Source organism: Plectropomus leopardus, chromosome 1 (genome assembly GCF_026936395.1).
Source record: "Plectropomus leopardus strain MGB_pleo_1.0 chromosome 1, ASM2693639v1, whole genome shotgun sequence".
NCBI lineage: Eukaryota > Metazoa > Chordata > Actinopteri > Perciformes > Serranidae > Plectropomus > Plectropomus leopardus.
The window spans coordinates 31,770,993-31,793,605 of record NC_142176.1 but is presented as its reverse complement, the minus strand read 5'-3'; the positions used below and the strand labels follow the sequence as shown (position 1 = coordinate 31,793,605).

At 39.7% G+C, this 22,613-nt stretch overlaps 1 protein-coding gene across 4 annotated transcripts; it reads left to right on the top strand.

The window, feature by feature from the left end:
• Positions 1-1,309: 1,309 nt before the first annotated feature.
• pkma (pyruvate kinase M1/2a) lies at positions 1,310-20,636 on the top strand. 4 transcript variants are annotated; one of them, XM_088080128.1, is made up of 11 exons: positions 1,310-1,449; positions 9,709-9,893; positions 10,295-10,386; positions 13,298-13,429; positions 13,554-13,740; positions 13,851-14,121; positions 14,359-14,509; positions 14,777-14,929; positions 16,985-17,151; positions 18,968-19,149; positions 19,316-20,636. In XM_088080128.1, exons 1-11 carry the CDS (start codon positions 1,403-1,405, stop codon positions 19,420-19,422), a joined length of 1,674 nt encoding a protein of 557 aa, XP_087936254.1. In that variant the 5' UTR covers positions 1,310-1,402; the 3' UTR covers positions 19,423-20,636. The 4 variants fall into 4 exon arrangements, with proteins under 4 accessions (XP_087936254.1, XP_042372006.1, XP_087936248.1 ...); XM_042516072.2 differs by lacking the exon at positions 1,310-1,449 and adding an exon at positions 3,076-3,233; XM_088080122.1 differs by lacking the exons at positions 1,310-1,449; positions 16,985-17,151 and adding exons at positions 5,855-6,141; positions 17,571-17,737.
• Positions 20,637-22,613: the final 1,977 nt, after the last annotated feature.

Sequence of the window (22,613 nt, the reverse complement as noted above, 5' to 3'; positions counted from 1 at the left end):
CTGTGTTGATGCACAAATCCATATGCTTAAATGATATAATATTCCAAATATATTACAAAAGTATCAGTGACATTTCAGAAACATATTCAAAAATGAGTGGAACATTATAAAAATATCTTCTGTACCTTTAATACACAGTGTCATTGTGTGCATGTGTAAGACAATAAGCAGTAGTCTTCTAAGCTAATCAGTCTTTACCCTCATTATCTCAAGCTATCTATTTAAGAACTGACCTGAAGAGTGAACAGGTGTCAGGCCAACTGTCTGAACAGTGTGTGGCTCAAAAGGAAATTGAGATCTCCTCTGATAATTATTTGGCACACAATAAAGCAAAATTAAAGGGCGCTGACATTGATGGCACAATATAAATATGGGGAAACAGTTTGGCATAGTTGCTTTGTCAGCCACGGTTATACTGTCTGGTAAAAGTTTACTTCAACTCTAGAACAATCCCCCATCTTCTACCTATAGCGCAACTCTCCTTTACTGTACAGTAATATCAGTACATATCATTTCTAATGACAGGTGAAAATACAGATTGCAACTTAAATGCATCAGTCTGCTTTTCAGCAGGACAATTTATTTTATTCATTTTCAGCCCAGTCTGATTGCTAAAACAGACACAGGAATTTGAAAACACCTCTTATTTAGTAAATACCCCTCTTATTTAGTGAAAGAAATGTCCTGTTAAGTTTCATAAGAATATAAATAAGCTGTTGTTTTATAATTTGATCAGATGAGAGCACACTTTACCACAGCTACTTTAATGTTAATAAACTTCACAACTATAAAACCAGTAAAACAAAGAGTCATTTAACAGTATTTTGTACAATGCGTCTGCACTATATTTACAAATAGTTGTGTCTCATTTAAGATTTGAGCTTTTCTAACATTTCCCATTACTACGGAAGGAGATGAAAATTCTTTTTGATATTGATCATCACAAATGTGTTTTAGCAGTGTCTCTTGTGTCATTTTTTAAAAATCATATTATGATTAATATAATCACTGTAACTATGCTATTTCAGGTTGGCTATGTGTGCCTTAATGGCATTGTGTTTATTTCACTGTTTCTGTTTGATTTTTTCATTTTATTCATATTCAGTTATTTATAGGCAGCAGTTGCTGTACATTTGCAGTAATAATACACACTGAGGCATTAGGATGTACTTTCTGCTCATCTCTGAGATTTATCTGAGCATATTCCCACAGTGTCTTACTGTACCTCGTGGCCCAGGGGTTAGCAGCCATTAATACTGACTGACAGCCAGGGGCTTGACCAGTGGACAAGATGACTGGACGGCAGATCTGTCTCTCACCTGGACAGGTGTGTCCATTGGCCTCAGGTGGTGGAGTAGAGTGGATCCAGACAGAGGCTGCCAGCAGCGAGTGAGAAAGCAACATGGGCAGTGGAAGCAGCAGTGCTAACACCAACACAGCTGTGACCAGGTGAGAGCAAAACAGGGGGACACAGAGGGAGGAGACGTGTGAAGAGAGCAGTCTTTCAATATGCTACACTGAGTCAAGGGCAAAAAAAAATAAGATAAGCAGTGTTTTCTGTATCTGTAACATAAATAGTACTTTGAGGAGTAGTTTTGACAGATTAATTTGTCTAATCTCAGAGTTTGCAGAGTTTGAATGTTTACATTCAAACGTCTCTGTGGTTGAGATGTTGTAGACAGTTGTATCTGTTTCAAGGATTTAGTTTATGTCTTCCATCTCCTTGGCAGAACTGATTATCACAACATCAGCGTTAATAATCCTGGGGAACATTTGTGACATAACTGTCTCGTGTGTGCACAACAGCAACCATTATATTTGAATTTACTGTTGGCCATTAATATAACATACTATAGCTGATTAGCAAAGGGATGCAATTACACTGATTATGTCAAAAAAGGTAAAGCAATGTTCTGTGTACCTCAAACAAAGTCTCTCTGGTTTCTTGTGTTCTGTGGAAACAAAATAGTTTAAATTATTTCAAATGGTATTAAAAGAACATAACATATAGTATAGTATAGTATAGTATAGTACAGTACAGTACAGTAAATGTCAGTACAGTACGGTACAGTACAGTACAGTATAGTATAGATTTGTATTTTGTATTTGTTTGTTTTTGTATATTTTTAGTTTTGTTTCCTCTACTATGTAAGGCAAATAAATTCAAGCTATTATTATTATTATTATTATTACCATTATTATAGTACTGCTAGTGGTAGATGTGTTAACATTTTTTCTTAATGGTGTCTAAGTATATTAATCTTGGTTGTGTACTTAAAATATGCAATTATGTGTGTAGTTGTTGAGCGTAAAGCCAATTAAATATATTGCATTTTTTATTATTAAAAAACATGTGCTTCCCAATAGTCAATATGAAATAACTTCACGAAATATTGACCCTACCTAAATGCATATCAATGGGGGGAAAAAACTAAAACCGTTGTATTACTCTTACAACACTAGATGGAGGTATTGCCTCAAACACTACAAGGCACATCACAAGGGCCCATGATTCATCACTCCTGCCCTCACTGAGTGACTGCTACCGCTGATACATTTGGGCCAATAAACAGTGGGCCTATAATTATGGTATTATTGTTAAATATAAATAAATAAATAGAAGGGAATCAACAATACTTTGGTACCGTATGCAGTTACCGTATTGCATAATGTTTGATGATGCCCCCCATGAACTGTTTTGGCAGCCGATGATATGCACATCCAGAGGTTAATGCATCCAAAAACATTCTGACAAGTTTACGACTTACTGAATTTAATCCCTTAAAGTGCTACTTGACAAACATAATATATTTAATAACCAGTTACCAAGCTGCATTTTCTCAGGGAACTACAGCATACCATTCACAGTCACATGTCCGACTCCATGCTCTGCTGATGCAGTCATGCTCTCTGATTGGCTCCCGAAGTTAACCAAGCACTTCCACCGCGTGTCTGCGTATCATTCCGCATCATTTTTAGTTTTTACAATTTCCTGAGTTTCCAAATGATTGTTGCTAAAACAAACCACACATTTGAGTAGTCTGTGATGAGTGCAGTCGGCATAAATGTGCTCCGACGTTGGATTATTTTCCTATGTATCTTTGTTCTCTCGGATGGATATGTCTCAGCATCACTAGAAAGTAGTTCCGCAGAGTGAGGGACTACTAGATCACCTTGAGCCAGTGCACAGTGTGACGGCAGTTACATCGGTCCCAGCAGTACAACGAGATAAGGTGGGTGTCCTCAACGTGGACTGCAGTTTAGTCGCTTATCGATCTCGTGAAGTTACTTGATACCTTGTGGGACAATTGTGTTGTTACAAAACCGTTTATACCTTGTTCTGTGTTTCATTATACCGTTATTTGTAGCCTTGTCCTGCGAGCTGGTAAGTCTGTGGAGTCGATAACTAGTGGCTGTTTCCACTCTCCACTATCTAGCCTGTTTTTTTTTTAATCACATTTAAAAATGTTAAATACGCCTGGGCGTATGTGTTCGTCTTAAATAAGCAATTGTAGTCCTGCAGAACTAGTTTGGTATACGTCCAACAACGGTGTGATTTTAAAATGCAGTTAATAGATGGATAAACTGAGGGAATTTCTCCGTGCACCGAACAGGGCTTTCTCTAACTAAGTTATTGGCACTTTGTGTTCCCGTTTTATCGCGAAACACAGTTAATACATTTAAAAACCGAAATTATATGTGCTGCGTGAAGTGTTAAACGGTGAATAATCGCTTCCTGTTGCCTCCTGTAGTGGGTGTGGCGGCTCCGTGTTTTCGGCCTCCCATTGGCCAGCCTCTGTGATGTCCCGAGACCAGGAAAATGTGACGCAGGATGAGAACGTGACCTCTAGCGCATCGTCTGCAGTGTATTGAAGTAGTATAATAAGAAATAGTGATAGGTTTTAACAAGGGACAAACGTGCACCAAAGCTAAAACCCCTATAAATGTTTAAAAATCGCCTGTTATTGTCGTTTTCCTTCTAATGGCGACTAGTCATTATCTACATTTATGACGTTCGTCCTTCGTATACACCCGTTTATCTTGTCTCATTTTCTCAGAAACATTTAAATAATTTTGAACCTCAGTATTTATGTTGTAGAAAATTAACATCCTGTGATTTATGTCGTTTGAAAACGGGACATTGCTGTAGCAGCTTCACTGCAGTAGCCTGCTGCAGTGGTGCCTCATGTAACAGGCCTTGTTGTCACTGGAAACATGGGCCAGAGAGGCAGGTCTGACTCTCACTGTGTAGTAGTTATTGTTTTTAGGTCTCTATTTGAAAGGTTGAGCTGTGTTGTCTTTGACCAACTCAGGGCTCTGTCTAAAGGTTAATTTAAATTGTAATGTCTTAAACTTTGGTAAATATGTCTACTGTGACATAGAAATGATATACAAAAGGTCTCTGGTATAGCCTGCTTGTGCAGTGTTATTTTGTGAGAAATAATTGTTGGTGTGTAACAAAGATTTGGAGACAGTGTCATCACTGTGTCCTTTCTGTCCCTGTCTTTATCCAAGGGGAGCAGACAGGTTATAATGCCAAGTGACTTGGAATCCTTATTTTTTTTTAAAAAAGTTTGGTTTAGGGGTGCTACTTCACATGTGTAGATTTCAAAAACAGGTGCTCTTTTGGATCAACAACAAAATGACCATTTGTTTTGTAAATAAGTCAAAGCAAAAAAATGTAAAGGCACACTGTTTTACAAAAAGAAAAGCCTATAATGCATGGGCTTTATACCTATGCATTTCAACATACATTCTTTATAAGGGCTGTGGCAGTGCCAGTTGTTTTTACATGCCCTGATAAAGAAAGTATGTTGAAATGCATAGGCATCAAGACCATTTATTAAAGGCTTTTCAACTTTTGTAAAACAGTGTAAAACAGATTTTTTTGGTTTTGACTTATTCACAAAAGAAATAACAAGTCTAATTGGTTCTTCTTTTTTTGACTTGAAATTCTGTTGAAGTGAGCAGCTCAAGAAAAGGAAGTGGGAGTGTATTTACCCCTCATTTCAATCTAGGTTGTTGAATTTATAGCATTTGTCTGTGGTCTTAGGTCACAGTTGTCGTGAATATATCTCAGTAAAATCACAGTTACTTAACAAATTCCTTTACTCCCATGAGTCAATAGATTTTTTTCTTTAACTTCTTTATCCGCAGTCATGAGCTGTGAGTTTACAAATGTTCAGTTGCTAAATTTTAGCTGTGAATGATGATGTTTTCTCTATTTTAAGAGACACTTTAGCTTGAAGTAAATTTGACTGCAGTAAATTGATGGCAAAACTTTTATTTTCTGGTCTGCATTGAAGTGTCCTTGACCTGTTGTTGTGATCAGGACGTTCAGGTGCAGCTGAGCTGGTGGTCTGTGCAAACCTTTTGCAGCTGGCATGGTCCCATGCAGCCCCCTTTAACCATAGCTTCATGTTTGCTGACTAATGCTACGTGAAGCCATGGGGTGGAAGACTACCAATTATGGATATATCTTTGCCACTGCAGACACACTAAACTGCACTGACAAAACTCTGACTCTGCACTGAATCTGATGTAAGGTGCTTGGGTTAAAAATATTGCCAGTTAATTGAGCATGTATATATGAAATAGATTGAATATGCACAACATTCTGTGCCATACATGATTTTAAACCTATTAAGTACCCCATCTTAGGGTTGTTGTGGAGTTGACAGGCCTTGTTTCCTGGCCTACATAGTGTAAATACCATCGTACATACTAGTATTAGATTTCTACAAACAGACCCTGTATGCTATGTGTTATTATTAGCTGGGACTCTGTTTTTAGGCCCGGGGCGTTGTATGACCTAGGTTGGTAGCTACATTGGTGTGACACTGCTCTGGTGTGTCGTGTTGGAAGTCTCATGTCCATCTTATGTGTCCGGTCATGGCGATTGCCCGGCCACAGCAGGCACTGTCTATATCCTTTATCCTTGTTGAAGGGATTTACTCTTGAGCACCTAAAAGTGTCATGTGTCTGCACGCGCACTGCAGCGTTCAGTTCTGCTTGGACTGCTGTTGCAGGGAGTGGTTGGACAGCTGGCACTGGAAGCTCCAGCGCACTGGGCTTGTTGTGGAGGACTTTGGTTGTAACATCCCTGTTTGTCCCCAGGAGGAACAGAAAGATCTACTGGGGGTATGTACTGTAACCTGCAAATGGTGTCTTGGTTGAGTGAGTGTGACTGATAGAAACCGTCTACTGTCTCTGTGCCAGCTTAGATTCGCCCAATGTTACGTCACATTCATAGTAGATGATTGTAAATGTCATGTCATCCTGACAGCAATGCGGTGATGACTGCTGGTGATCGCTCTGGTATGTTTCACAGATAAGTGATACGGAATTGTTTAGAAAGACAGGAAAAGATAATGACTGAGCTGAGGGCATGTTACAAGGAGAGAGTATGTTTCAAGTGTTAGGAGAGGATTGGATGGGATTACAAGCAGCCAGCTCTAAAGTTAGCCCGACATCTGTGTCAGGGTTACTATGGCTGCTGTTTGCTTGTGGTGGCTGCTCACTTACTGTCCTGGGGTCAGGCACGCTATTGTCAATTATTGTCTGTCAGCCAGCCATCACTGTAGTGAACCAGAAGCTGGATCATAAAGACCAAGACATTACTGCATCTGGGGAAGAATAGTTTCTACCTGATTTGCAAAAGTTATACGTTATAGTTTTAAGTTATAAGTGCACATGTCATGTTCCCTCTGATAGTTTCCAAAAATAACATCTCACCTGAGGATACAGACAGTATTTTAGGTTGAGTTGCCTGACCTCTTATTGAACTGACAAGCTATGACTTGGAAGATACAGCCAGTGACTTGTTAGCTAATGAAATTTAAGCCCATGAGAGTAAGGCAGACAGCCTGTGTGTCCAGAAAGTAGCCTAGCTACTTCTTGGACATACATCTGACTTGTAGTGTGACTATGGGGTCAAGTAGCAAAAAGGGCTTGTAAAAGGGAAGCTACCTGAAACTCAGTCTAAAACTTACCCTCTAAGACAAATCTGCTCCCCCTTTTAGTTTTGCAATGTCAACTGTCAGTGTTGCATCATCTGTTGAATTACATTAAAGTGCAATAACCACACTGCTCACGCTCCAGTAACAGACTAAAGACATTTCACCAAATGGCTGCCATTAGCATCTCTGAATGGTGTCTATTTCTTTCTTCCAATATAATTGTTTAGTCAAGTGCCTTTCATAAGTTATTTTGGCACCAAGTGGTAAAAAGTAAAAATATGCATCACACCACCATATCTAGTATTTTTAATGGATAACATTGGGCACCATCATCAGTAGGTTTTTACTCCTTCTACAGCGTGCTAGATCTTGGTTCTATTTTTCCCCTCTGCAGTCTTTCCCGGTGGTTCAGTCCACTCGAATGTCTGGCCCCAGCCTATTCATGCTTGTGTGTGTGTGTGTGTGTGTGTGTGTGTGTGTGTGTGTGTGTGTGTGTGTGTGTGTGTGTGTGTGTGTGTGTGTGTTGCAGTAGTGGGATGTGACTGTGCTCACGTACAGCACTGGGTCTGCCCCGCTGCATGTTACATCATCAGCCAGCAGCCCCTTTTAGATGAGCTTGTTGGTATAGTGGCTCTGCCTGGAATCCCCCACCATGATGCTTTTGTACAGAGGATATGATGAGTAAGAGGAGGTTAGACCACGTGTAACCGTTTGATGCAACAGATTTTCCTCTGAGAGTCCTCGTGGCCGCCATGAACACATCTTTAGTTGCAGTGTCACCACTCATACTTGCAGCCATCAAAAATTTGCCATCCTATGCCTATTTTCCAGCTCTCCTTTACAAATGCATCAGCCCTTGCAACCGCTTCTGGTATAGATGGAACTAAATATTCACGTTGTGATATTGAGACAGAATCATCCTTGGTACCTTTAGTGGCTGATGTGAAATAGATTGATGGCAAATTGTTCTTTTTTTGTTTTAACTGATATTCATTGTCCAACATGTGTCCTCTAGGGCTTCCTTCTCAGGGGTCAGTAGTTCAGGACAAGTCTTGAGTCTGTGTGGAGGGAGTTAAGGGCTAGCTATTCTGATGGTCTGCCAAAGAAGCGACCAGTTAGTGTTCTTTTTTGATACACTTCAATGTATAATTTAAATTTAATTTGAACTCAATCTGTTCACTGGTTGCTTTGGATTGTGGCCTGATTAGGTGCCTGGTAGGGAGTCATTGTATTTTTAAAGCAATTAAGAGAAAATTTGCATATGAATATTGGTATCTCCACTGAACTCTATTTACATCTCTTATACATTTCCTTTATTTTATGAGCGCTTTACGTTCTTTTTTCATCATTGTAGTCTTGCTTTCATCATTGTAGTCTTGCTTTATTAAACTTAAATTTAAGTCAGCTTTTTATCCTTGTCTTGAAAAGTGCTATTTAAGTTTAAAATGTATGATCATAGAGCGTATTGTGCACAGTATCCTCACATCGCATTGTATTGAGGGGAAATATTGATTATGAAAAGGACAAAAGGTGGATAGTGTGCAGATTCAGTTGCACTTGGGGACAAAAAATGTAGATAATCAAGACACTGTATTTTCATGCTATTAGTATTTATGTAAGCAACATTTTGTCCAGCAAGGCCTTCACCTTAAGTAATTGAATGACTTTAAGCAGATAAACCTACTGGTTTTAGATCACAGTTTCTGCAGAAAATTGAAAAAGGGCCAATTTGTGAAGCCATAGATTGAACAGGTTTGTTTTTACTTGTTATCATAGCACCAGATTGACTGCTAGACCAACACTTTCAGCCTGTCAGTTGGGCTGTAGTTATGTAACCACTACAACTAGAGCCAAAGAAGAAGCAACATTCCTCGTGACAATAGAACGTCCATGCCACGTCCTTATTAAATACTCCCTCTGTGTTGGCCTATGTGTTGAAACTTGCCTTTATGATCTTACCTCTCATTATTCTGTCAGAGCTCAAGGAAGCCCAAAAAAAGGAAGTGTCTTATGCAAGGGGCATATTATGTTATAATTCGTCTGTGTTACAGTGTACAGTGAACAGAATTATTTCCCTTTTCTGATTTGAAAGGAGTGATGAAAGCCTGGCAATCCCAGCCCTGTAGCTGCTCTTCGTGATGGTGTGGTTGCCATGGGTGACTAAGAGAGAAGTGATAGGAACAAAATGTACAATTTGGTATAGCAGCTCCATAAGCTATACTATCATACTCTGTGTGGAGTATGGCTGCAGGGCAGATGTATAAGCTTTAACATGTTCCTTTCAGATCAACATTCATGTATCTGTTATCAAATTATAAACTACTGTTTTTTTCCTCTGTTGTCATAAGCACACGTTGTATAAACTGTTGGTTGTGTAACCTGAAAGGCAGATAGTAGCTCAAGAAAAGATAGCATTGTGTAAAGTTATTCACAATACCCCTTTATTTAAACAGAATTGCAGTGGCAATTTCATAACCCTGATCTTTATTGTCCTTAGTCTTGGTGACTGACATTATTCAAAAATAGATGCTGGAGGTGACAAATAACAGTTTTTAGTCCCTGAAGTCCCTGACCATCAGAAATCAGCATTTTTAATTTATTCCCACTGAGACATACACCTTTCTTTTGACATCACTGTCATGAGGCACAGAAGGGTTAGGTATAATGTGTTGTTAAGGACACCCAGCAGGTTGGACACAGTGCCTTTACTACTCTATATTAAATGTGTCTCCATTTATCTTTTCTGCAGGACTTCTCCAGTTGCACCAGTGATTGCCATGCCTCAGTCAAAATCTTCAGACATGGGCTCTGCCTTCATCCAGACACAGCAGCTGAACGCTGCCATGGCCGACACCTTCCTGGAACACATGTGCCTGCTGGACATTGACTCCGAGCCCACCACCGCACGCAACACTGGCATCATCTGCACCATTGGTTGGTCAACATTTTAGTTGCTGAGATTATATGTTTGCTGCTAGATAGATACCATGGCTGCACCCTACCAGCTACTTTAATAGTCACAATTATTATTTTCAGTTCTGAGATCACAACTGTTTATTACAGTTATCATCTTTGGTAACAGGCAGGTTTTTTTGCATATTTACATTTAAACCTGCATTTACTCACACTTTATTACATAAACTCATAAATAAAACCTGATTTAAATGTATTTATCATTACAACAAAATTAGTTTTTCCTAACTAAAACTAGCATGTCTTCTGAATGAAGTCAATCTGGACATGCATTTACTGAAATACCAGGAAAATAAATAACAAAACGTTTAAAAAAAAGTTATGCTGTGTCTAAATTGTTTCCCTTCAATAACTGCCTGCAGGGCCAGCCTCCCGTTCTGTGGACATGCTGAAGGAGATGATTAAGTCTGGAATGAACATTGCTCGCTTGAACTTCTCCCATGGTTCACATGAGGTGGGTCTTTGCACAATTCTTTCTACAGTGTAAATTATTTGGGCAGTTAAAGCTAACCAGTCACATTGTTTAAAGTCACGTTTAAACTGAGCTGATAATTTCTGTCAAACATGGCTCTGTGCTTTATCACAGAATGGTATTGATTGGTTTGTTGATCTTTGCATCAGTCTTGCATTTTCTTTTGTGTTGGCAACTTATTTCATAAAATAACTGGTGAAAGCAGAGGACAATTTCAACAATGCTCGCAGCGAACACGCACGTAATTCATTGTGAACTGCAGTCACCTTGGTACTTAAGGAAAGACAAAGCCAGCAGCCAGCATGAATGGGGAAAAAATAGTAGTGCTGCTAACTTGATTAAGATTAAAGTCTGGGCTAGCCAATCAAGTTCAAGTCAAAGTGATACAACTTAATACTTTTAAGATCTATTGGAGGACAGATGAATAAAGTGGCCTTTACCAGCATCCAGATCTCATCTGAAAGCCCTGTGATGGTTATGTGTGCACAATAAGATGTGAGCCAAGTCAACCTAAAGTTAACAAATTAAAGCCAATGCCTCTTGACAATAACTGTTTTATCTTAAAAAAAAGTCAAACAAAAGAATTAGCCATTGAAAAAGACAAATCAGATCTATGAATGAGTTCATTAATCAGGCAAACTTAAGAAAGCACCATCAGATGAGTTGCTTTTATCTTCAGTCCAGCTCAAGGTAAGACAAAAAGGGGAGGCACAAATGACTTTTTTTTATTTAATTTTACCTGAGAAAATAAAGGTAAAAAGAAACACTATGGTACAACAGTAAACATTCACCAAATATCACCCAACACACCAAAGTTTTTGAAGCCAGAGGAGGAAGAGACTCGCTGGCTGTCACCAGCTGGTATACAGAATCATGTAGTCAGTCTAGATGGGCTAAATCTTGCTGACAACGTGACTCTGCCCTCCAGGCTCCTGTAGGTATAAGTTAGACAATCCTGTCTGGATGGTCATCATGTCTATTAACAGATCATAGAATAAAATGAATAGAGAATCATCCACATATGCAAAGTGGGGCTCTTTAAATTCATGGTAACTATTTCATAGTGTTATTTACTCACTTGTCATTTGACATCATAACTGTTTCCTGTATGATGAAACTGGAGATTAAAAGACTTAAAGATGCTCGATCATGTTTAAACCTAGATTGAAAATGTTTTTTTTTGTTTTTTTTTAAGCTTTTAAATCCAAAATTGGAATTTCACTGCACTAACAGATGTGACACATAAATGCCAACCTTGATGTCATTTCACAAACATTTAACTGCCCCCTAAAATTCTTGTGTGGGCCTTTTTGTGTCAGCAAAGTCGAAGGTGAGTTTAGATTTGGCGAATAGTTAAAGAAATCAGAGCTTTGTTGGCTTGGGGCTTTATAAATATGTCATCTGCCGCTTCCTGGCCCTGCCCTGCCCTTTATCTCTTCAGCAGGCAGCACGCCTAGACTCTGTAATTGTGTGTGTGTATGCAAACCAACACCAAGGTCAGTCCACTTTAATAAACCAAAGTGGGAAGTGGAAAGTTGATTATGTTACAAATGTAGAAAGTCATATTCCTTAAGACCAGTATTAATAATGTCAAATGAAATGAGAACAAGCTGAACATAAACTCGAGTTTCACTTTGTATTGTGAAGCAAATAAATTACAACTTTATGGACCCTGACCTATACTCATACATGTAGTCACCTGCTGTAAATTCACTGCAAACATTACACTGTCTACGTCACCTCTGTCTTACTGAAATGCTGTAGCACAATGGTCAGTAACAGCTGCCAAAACACCCTGTAGCTCCAGTGCTGGAGTATGTGAAACTAAGTCCTAACTGCAGTTTTAAATGTTAACTTGCTTTAGGTGTGATCTTGGATATGGTTTGTTTTTTTGCACTCGGTGAGATACTCTAGGCTTTCCTTTGGTCACTGTGCAATCACTGTTTTGTAAGCTCAGTGTGTTGCCAGTATGAAAGGCAGCCAATGTGATTACCTGCCACTTAAGTTATTACTGAGAGCTCTGGTTACCAAGGTTGGCGGTTTAAGCCATCTGCGGCAGAGAGCTATATTCAACGCCACAGGCACTGTGGTGTGTGTTCTTCAGCCTGCACTAATAGGCCAATATGGCTGCAACTGTAATGTGACAGAGCTTTGTTTTCTAAAGTTATCTTCCATTGTTTCTCAAAACATTTTTAAGGGTCAAGGTCGGCCACCAGATTCTTTGGATGGTGTGAACAATAGCATGGCACATGAGTAATAATTTTACGCAAGTCTGTTTACACTTCTAATTGTGATATGATTTAGATTGTTGGTTTTTACTGTGTCTGCTGTTCAACACCAGCTTCACTGAGGAATTTCCTCCAGAGAAACACTGAACTTTCTTCAGCTGACTTACTACATACGTACACACTTGAGGCAAAAGACATTGAAATCCTCAAGGACACAAACAACATTCTGTATCTGTTTAATGATACTGTATGATATGTAATCTCATAGGTCCTGTTCAGTAATGTTTCATTTATCAAGACGTAATTAAAGGCTCTAAAGTTATTTGTCAGGGTGTTCCCACATTCCTTAGTGACACTTTGTATGTAAGTTAGGGTCGTGCAAATAAATGTATAATCCTACAGTGATGCTGACAGTATGACACATGCTTATGACTGTGTGAGTTATCAGATGCACCTTATCCTTCAATTGCCTTGTCCTGATTTTTTTTGCCTGTTGACATGTCTCATACCAGTGCCTCTGCCAGTTGGTTTGTGCACAAGAAGATTGGTCAGAAAGATATGTTAGAGGTCAAAGGTGTGATAAAAGTTGATAACAGTGCATTTCAGTGTCTTGCTTGTTTCCTCTGTAATATTTCAATGTTTTGTATGTCTCTTCCTTTCTGTAGTACCATGCAGAGACCATCAAGAATGTGCGTGAGGCATGTGAGAGCTTTGAGCCCGGCAGTATCCAATACAGGCCTATCGGCATTGCCCTGGACACCAAGGGCCCAGAGATCAGGACTGGCCTCATCCAGGGAGTGAGTTCATCATTGCCCAGCAGTCTTTAACATGGCTTCATTAGGTGTTATTGACAATCAAGAGCATTTTACAGGAAAACAAGCCAAACAGAAAGTAAAATAATGTCTGTTCATGATTTGACAGAGCGGCACAGCTGAAGTGGAGCTGAAGAAGGGCAACATGATCAAGATAACCTTGGACGATTCTCATCAGGAGAATTGCAGTGAGGAGATCCTCTGGCTCGACTACAAGAACATTGTCCACGTGGTGGAAATTGGGAGCAAGATCTACATTGATGACGGACTTATATCCCTGCAGGTCAAGGAGATTGGTGAGTGAAGGAGTGGCAAAATTATATAAAATCTCTCGTGAAAAAAATAACATACTATGTATTAATACCCAATATAAGCCTTCAGCTCATTAGAATTTTCTTGTCTCCAGGTTCCGATTTCCTCATGTGTGAGATTGAGAACGGTGGCACCCTGGGCAGCAAGAAGGGAGTGAACCTCCCCGGTGCTGCTGTTGACCTGCCTGCTGTTTCAGAAAAGGACATCTCGGACCTGCAGTTTGGTGTGCAGCACGGAGTCGACATGGTCTTTGCCTCCTTCATCCGCAAAGCAGCAGATGTACAAGCTGTCCGGGCAGTGCTGGGAGAGAAAGGCAAAGATATTAAGATCATCAGCAAGCTCGAGAACCACGAGGGTGTACGCAGGTTTGTGTGGATAAAGTATTTTATTTGTTTTTGGGGTCAAGTTATTCAGATCTTTTGCTTACATCATGATATGTTTATTGCAGGGATTAATTGGTCATTTATCTTATTTTATTTAGTCCCCTGGTAGCTGTGTTTTACAAACCCACCCCTTTGACATGGCATGAAAACTTTCAACATCCTATCAAAATTTACAGTTTTTATGTATGATTTAAATGATTATTTTCTGTCTTCTGTCAGATTTGATGAGATCATGGAGGCCAGCGATGGCATCATGGTTGCCCGTGGCGACCTGGGAATTGAGATCCCCACAGAAAAAGTCTTCCTAGCCCAGAAGATGATGATCGGCCGCTGCAACAGAGCTGGCAAGCCGATCACATGTGCCACTCAGGTTAGACAAAAGCAAAGGACATGCTGCATTTCTTCAGTTATTTTTCTCCCAGGAGCTGTAGTTTATTTAATAAAGACTGGCAGATAACTGGCTGTACTGGGTAGCTTATATGTGTCAATATCTACACTTGAATGAGAAGGATGGCAGTCTCACTTAATTCTTACTAAAACATAATGTTAGCGTTAATATTGTTTTTAACACACGAAATGCTGTTATTTTGAGATATGTTTATGTTACCCTCAAACACCTCACATTAACACCATTCAGATGTTGGAGAGCATGATCAAGAAACCCAGACCCACCCGTGCTGAGGGCAGCGACGTAGCCAACGCCGTGCTGGACGGAGCCGACTGCATTATGCTGAGTGGAGAGACTGCCAAGGGAGATTATCCTCTGGAGGCAGTGCGCACACAGCACATGGTGAGTTCATGTATATTCAGTATAAACAAGAGAATTATTTAGCAAAATCAATGCGTTAAGACTTATCATTTTAAAAAGAAAAGATTATTGATTGGGCAAATTAGTTGTGATTGTGATTAAGTAATGATCCTGCATGATTCGTCAGTCACTTAATTAAGCATGCTCTAATACTCTTTGTCATTTCCAAATTTTTGTGTTCTCTTGAACACATATCTGACTGTTCATTCAGTTGTCCAATGAGGCAGCATCTTTTTTCCACTTTGCCAAACAGCTGCTAAAAGATGTCGGCAGGTTTGTTAGGCCAACTGGAATAACCTCTCATTTATTCATTTATCCATCCATTTATGTCCCTGATATTCACTTCCTTTTAAGTTTGCTAATTAAGAATCAATGAATGATTAGTCATCATTAAAAACTGGATCAGTTTCAGTCAGTCAAAGATAATGATATAATAATGGTGCACAGAGTTAACACAATCCTCTGTGCATCTGTTGGATATTAGTTCCAGCTGTGCAGATGTTATAAATGGCTGGATTTGCATCATTTCCATTCAGTTGGGATAAATGTAACAGTGTTTTTTTTTATCATACAATTAGAACACAGTAAAACATGTATTTACTTCATGGCACATATGGACGTCCACCCAAACTAAAGGAAATGATTGTTGCCTGGTGTCTGCTCCTCTTCATCGAAAAATTCACCATGCTGCCGCCCTTCTTCACCATTTCTTGATTTACCATTGCATCCCCAAACAAGTCCACACAATTTTTGTCTGAAAGGATTTTCACTGCATGTATAAGTCACCCATGATTACATGCATACATATACTTGTGTTCTTAAATAACAATAAGGCTGGTGAAGAGGGAGTAGGAACAGCAGCTTTGAATGATGCCAAGCTCAGAAATAAAAAAAAATAAATAAATAAATGTGCACATAAAGAGTGTAAATTAAGGCATACATTTACTGGTATAACTTGTGCTTTTCTGTATTTTATAAACCTTAATTTGGGTGAACAGATTAAGAAAATTGCCTAAAGTGTGTATCTGTTGTTCCTGCATTTGTGTTTTTTGTAATGTCAGTCAGGGACAGACACAAGTTCAACACATTTTTAAAGTGTAAGACCCAATACTCTTAGTAATTAGATTTTAAGATGAATTCTTGCATCAAAATCACTTGCATGGATGGATAATGCACTTAATGCTGTCTTGCCTGCCCTCTGTTGTTCGGGCCTGTCTTGGCTAACCTCCGTTGTTCTCGGCAACAGTCTGTCCTCGCACTGTTACGCAGATGCAGAAGTGACACAGCAGCACTGCAGCTCCTGCCTTTGCATATGCTGCCTTTAAGCTGAAGTTTTTTGGGCACAATCCAAAGTAAACAACAACTTCCTCTGATCTAAAACTGCACTTCTATTTAGAAGACTTACATTCTTACAACATCATGAGAACTAACTGTGCTTTCAAGCCACTTTTGGTATCGGGCATCATCTTCTTCTCATTTACTTCAATCTTTCTGATACTTTTCTTCTTTGTTCCTCCTGACTGTTTTTAAGTTCCTTTACAGTTGTGTGCAGTGTGTGACAACTCTCTTTTTCAACTCCCAGCTAACTTATAGATTTATTGTATTTTTATTTTCCTTCGTCATGTTGATTTTTTTTAATTAAAAAATCAAAATTATAATTTGCAGAGTAAATAGTCTTTAAAAAGGTTATCTTAGAAGTGCATTTGCCTCCATTACAGATTAGCTGGGTTTTTTTGCACTATTTTATATTCTAATACCTCATGTAAATGGGTGTGGTAAAATTTTGTCTTTCTGATATGTTTTAACACTGATGTTCCCCTGTTTCCCCCACCAACTGCACACCTAAACTCTTCTACTTACTGTCCCTGCTATCCTACTCTTCTGTTTTTTACTTTAAATTCTGTGCGTCTCTAACATTGTCCCTCTATGTGTCCCTTGTTCCTGTCCTTTCTGCTTTTGTCCACCCATTTTTCATCTTTTTGTGCGCCTGGTGTGGGAATGCCTTTGCTTGATGCATCTTGCCCCCACTTGTGCCAGATTGCTCGAGAAGCCGAGGCAGCCATGTTCCACCGACAGGTGTTTGAGGACCTGCGTCGCTCCACGCCGCACTGCAAAGACCCTGCTGAGGCCATTGCAATTGGTGCTGTTGAGGCCTCTTTTAAGAGCTTAGCCTCTGCAATCATTGTGCTCACTGGCTCTGGAAGGTAGGCAGGTTATGTGGTCCTAGCAGGTCGAGAAGGACATAATATGGGTACATGAGGAGTCTGAGAGGGAGAGTAGGGCCAGGCAGGGACTGCCGATAGAAGTAACTGGGAGAGCCTGGCAAATGCCTTCAGTAGACTACTGGTTGATTTTTACTCTGGACAAATTTAGACACCTCTTAAAGCCTAAATGTTTCAAATTTACCTATTTTGACTGATGTTTTTTTTTTTTTGCGTTTTTCAGTACTTTTAAGGAACAATCATTAAACCAACAACAAACCTTGTTCAACCAGGTGTCTAGCTACGCATTTGCCTGTTACCCCCAGTAGTGTGAATGACTCGCCGTGCAGTAGTGGTAGTGTGGGTGACTGAGAGTAACCCCTTCCACCCCCACCCTTCCCTCACCGTCCCTCTGGGCTCAGATAGCACGAGAGGCCGAGGCAGCCACCTTCCACAGACAGCTGTTTGAGGAGCTGAGGAGACACTCTCAGCTGACCAGAGACCCCTCAGAGGCTGTAGCTGTTGGTGCTGTTGAGTCAGCCTTCAAATGCTGCGCTAGTGCCATTATTGTTCTCACCAAGACTGGAAGGTAAGAAAGAGAAGAGAGAGGTGAAATGATCCTGAAGGTAAGGTTTCATCACAGCTCCTGTTTCTTCCTCCAACATGTAATGTGCTCTTACAGATCCCCTGTGTGTGTGTGTGTTTGTGTGTATGTATGTGAATGTGTCTGACATGTAACATAGGCTGAATGGAGATAGAAACAAATTGACAGTGAGTGACAGTGGGGTTGTGATTCCTGTAGTAAATGAAATCATCAAATTAGGAAATACTATTGGAAATTATTAGTTGTGCTTGATGGGGATACTTTCTGTCCTTCTCTGCCATCACTCTTTTTAACATCATCACACTGTGGTATAAAATGTGGGTAATTTGTTCAAGGAAATTCTTCTGCAGTTCTGTCCCAAAGAGAGTTAATTTCATAGAGGGACAGCCCTGAGTTCTCACTGCTATAATGCACGCTAAAGAGGTGTGTGAGTGTGAATGTTTTAATTGGACCAGTGGCAAAAACTTAAAGCCTGTGGACACCCAGGACACATAAGAAGTGGGGTGCAGAGTTTTTAATCACACTCAATCAATTGCATGGAGATAATTTACATGTACAGTACAAATACTACTGGCTCATAATGCAGTAATAAAATATTAATCAATATAAGGTGTTATACAGTATCTGTCTCTAAATTGTGTCTTTGAATGTGTCTGAACAGTCAGTACTCATTATGTAAATAATATTGCATTACAGTTGTAACTGAGCCTCTTACTGGCTTTCAAAACTTAAAGCAAACACATTTTGCGCACACTTAAGTTAAGTATGACTTAGTATTTTAGCATTGATTTTCTTCATCTTAGATATGCAAATATATTTTCAATCATTAGTTTAAAGTAGTACTGGCCAATATATTGATATATCAGTATTTAATATGAGACTAGATATTATCTTATATATTGGACATTGTAAGTGTTTTTTTCTGGCAGAATTACAGTAAAGTGATGTAATTTTCTGAACTCATTAGATTGTTCTTGTTTGTACTTACCCCCTTATTCTTTGTATCCACATAACTGATGATAAGCAGCGATATTTAGTGAAAGCACGAACAGTCAACCCTACAGTATCTTTGCAGTCTTGATATTCAGGTATTTGGGCAAAAGTAATTGATTTTTTTTATATTGCTCAAGCCTAGTTAAAAGTAAAATACTGAAAATGTAAATGATTTGAGGTAAACTTTTATACCAAGTTGTATGTTTCTGTGTGCATGTGCAGGTCTGCCCACCTGATCTCCAGGTACAGGCCCCGTGCCCCCATCCTTGCTGTCACCCGTAACGCCCAGACGGCTCGCCAAGCCCACCTGTACCGTGGCATCTTCCCTGTCCTCTACACCAAGCCCGCCCACGACGTGTGGGCAGAGGACGTTGACATGCGCGTCAACTTTGCCATGGATATGGGTATGTCATCTTTTGCATTTTGTACAACTATTTACCAGACGAACAATTATACATGTGTTCAGTGTTTGTAGGATAATACCTGTTGAGGTGAAGCTTTGGCCAAAGACACTGTGCTAAACACAATGTAAAAGCAATCTCAAGGTTAATGTTTTGTGTTAATTTCCAGGCAAGGTCCGAGGCTTCTTTAAAGAGGGAGATGTTGTCATTGTTTTGACTGGCTGGCGCCCAGGCTCTGGTTACACCAACACCATGCGCGTGGTTCTGGTGGCCTGAACAGCCAACGCGGCTGCTCTGCTTTCTCTCGCCACCTTCATCTATCTTTCATAGCTCACCACCCCACACTCCACTCCAGCTCAAAGCCCTTCTCATCCAACGCCCGGGCTGACAGACTCAAAACCTGAACAAAGATCATTTAGGCAATAATGCAAAAAAAAATTACAAAATAAAGAGTCCTTCATGGCCAAAGAGCTGTTTAGGGTGGAAGTAGTGGCTACAATTCCACATTATATCTCCATTCCTTTCACATCAATTCTCTCAATGAAACCAGTCTGCAGGGCCTCAGATTCATACACCCTGACCAGAAACTGCTGTATTTATTCACTCAAACACTTGTGTTATGAAAGGTGAGCCAGTCTGAGAATGAATGCATCTTGGTCTGTGTGCATGCGCATACTGGCTCTTGTTTAGGTGGAGATGGCAGGTGGGGGCAGGCTGATTGTAGCAGAGCACCGTGAGTACTGTCACAGTTACCCAATCACACTCCTCTGCCGATGTAATGAACAAACTTGTGGCATCTTAAATAAATGGGCTCCTCCTACAGGGCAGCCTTGGCTCCCCCACTCCACCCAAACAGGTCCTTCTGTAGTGCTGTCTGTATGAAGTGTCCTCTCGTTAATACCAGCTTTCACTGTATTTAAGTGTATCTCTAAGTGTTGCACTCCTAATCTCCTCCAGACAATGTTACATTCGATATTATACTTGACTTTTGTGAACGGTAAGGTTCGGTTTTGGGACATCCAATTCTACTTATATTTTGTCTGACTATAGAGAAATGTTAGTTTTGGATGTCCACCTCAAAGGTGTTTGAGCTAGTTACTGTATTTGTGTTGTTAGATGTGTCATAAAGCCTTTACATTTATTTGCATTTAAATCATATCTAAGTTGGCACTTATGAATCATGTATGGTTCACTAAAGTTGACTGATATGAATGAGCACTTTTAGGGTTTTTTCACAGGGGACCTGATGAAGGGATGACACCCTGTCCCATCATCCTCAGTGGGTGAGGGTAGAGCCCCTCTGTTGTCTTTCTTCTTTTGTGTTGGTGACCTGCTGTAGCTGTCTTCAAGTGTCTAACATGCTTTTGATTGTAACGCTAGAGTGTAAGAACCAACTAAATGTAAAGGGGTATTATAATGTTTAGCTGGTGTATTGAGCTGTCCTAAAAGACTGGATTTTCATCAATAAAAGAGATGCACACCTACTTTAACTCTGCCCTATGAATGTTTTGTTTGAAAGTTTATTGTTTAATAGCATCTTGGCCAAGGGGCTACAGATGAAAAGTAGCCTCCTGACTAATTCTGGCATTTTTAAACCTTGTGTATTTATTAATTTGCACTGTCCCTTTTTAAAATAACTGTGCTCCCCCTCCGCCCTACATGGGAAAATCCTACGGTGAGAACACATAATGTAAGGTATGAACTAAGTGAACGTTCTTCAAAATGTTTTGATGCCACCCTGTGATGAAAATATGTATAACACTCAGAAGTCATTAATAATATAACATTTTCATAAACATTTTATTATCATTATTGCTTTTTATGATGAATCATGATAGGACATTTTAATGACTTACCGTACTATGACTTCTGACTTGCGGCCATTGATAATGTCACAAAAAGGTAATAGTATAGTATGTCATTAAAAATATCACAACAGGGTATAATTTCTCGTCAAAAATGTCATCAAGAAATCATAATATAGTATGCTTTTTGAAAATATAGAAAAAATTCATAGTATAGCATGTCATTAAATATATTTTTTAAAAAGTCATATTATAGAATGTCTTTAAGAACATTGTTAAAAAGTCAGTCAAGAATCGTATTCAATATATCAGTATATGTAAACGTTCATAATATATATGTGACATTCAAAATGTCATAAAAAAGTATAGTATGCCATCAAAACTGTCAATAAAAAGTCATAACATAGAAAGACATCCATCCATCCATTTCCTTTCCCTATCTGGGGCCAGGATGCAGGGGCAACAGGCTGAGCAAAATATTTAAGACATCCCTCTCCCCAGCAACCCTTTCCAGCACTTCCTGGGGGACCCTGAGGTGGGTGGTGGAGGAAACTCATTTTGGCCACTTGCATCTGTAATCTCATTCTCTCAGTCACTGCCAACAGTTTATGACCATAGGTGAGGGTTGGGACATAGATGGAAGTAAATCAAGATCTTTGACCTCTGGCTCAGCAACAGTCTGGCTCAGCAACAGTCCGGCGGTCGCTACATCACTGCATCAATCCATGTCACGCTCCCTTTTACCCTCACCTGTGAACAAGACCCGGGGATACTTGAACTCCTTCACTGGGTGCAGACACTCCCTCCCAACCCTGAGGGGACAATTAGTATTTTCTGGCAGAGAACCATGGCCTCAGATTTGGAGGTGCTGTCCATCCTTACCACTTCTAACTTTGCTGAAAACCACCATGGCGCGTGCTGGAGTTCACAGTGTGGTGAAGCCAACAGACCCACATCAACTACAAAAAGCTGAGATGCATTTACTGGTCCCAAAACCGAACTCCTTCCTACCCCCAGCTGTGGCTTGAGATCCTGTATCCATGAAAATATCACACAACAGGATCAATGACAAGGGACAACCCTGGTGGAGGCAAACACCAATTGGGACTGTGTTTGACCTAACACTGTATGTGAAGGCAGAGCTCTCACTTTGGTCATAAAGGGGTTGAATGGCTCGCAACAGTGACCTCAGCAACCCAAATTTCCACAGTAACCTCTACAGGACTCCCTAAGCAGCATGGTTGTAGGCCTTCTGTAGGTCCACAAAACATAATGCCTCCAGCAACCCAGAAGGGTAAAAAAAAAGCATAAAAAAGTCATACTACAGCATGTCATGTAAAATAACTATGTGCTATATGCTATAGTATGACTTTTTCACGCTTTTTTGCATGACACGCTATAATATGACTTTTCTACTCCATTTTGGACGCCATGCTATAGTATGACTTTTAAATGCTATTTTGGACAACATGGTATCTAATGCCTTTTGTACACCATCTTGGAAGACATGCTATAGAATGCCTTTTTTATACTATTGTGGACAACCTTTTATAGTGGGACACTTTTATGCGATTGTGAATGACATGCTTCAGTATTACTCTTGAATGGTATTTTTGGACGACATGCTATAGTATTACTTTTTTACTCAATTATGTATGACAT

What these genes read in the sequence shown, in the direction of transcription:
- pkma (XM_088080122.1), top strand. Translation starts at nt 5,870, where the DNA reads ATGTCCATCTTATGTGTCCGGTCATGGCGATTGCCCGGCCACAGCAGG. An exon ending in GGACTGGCCTCATCCAGGGA is followed by an intron (nt 13,430 to 13,553) that starts GTGAGTTCATCA and finishes ATGATTTGACAG; the next exon opens with AGCGGCACAGCTGAAGTGGA. An exon ending in GTTCTCACCAAGACTGGAAG is followed by an intron (nt 17,738 to 18,967) that starts GTAAGAAAGAGA and finishes GTGCATGTGCAG; the next exon opens with GTCTGCCCACCTGATCTCCA.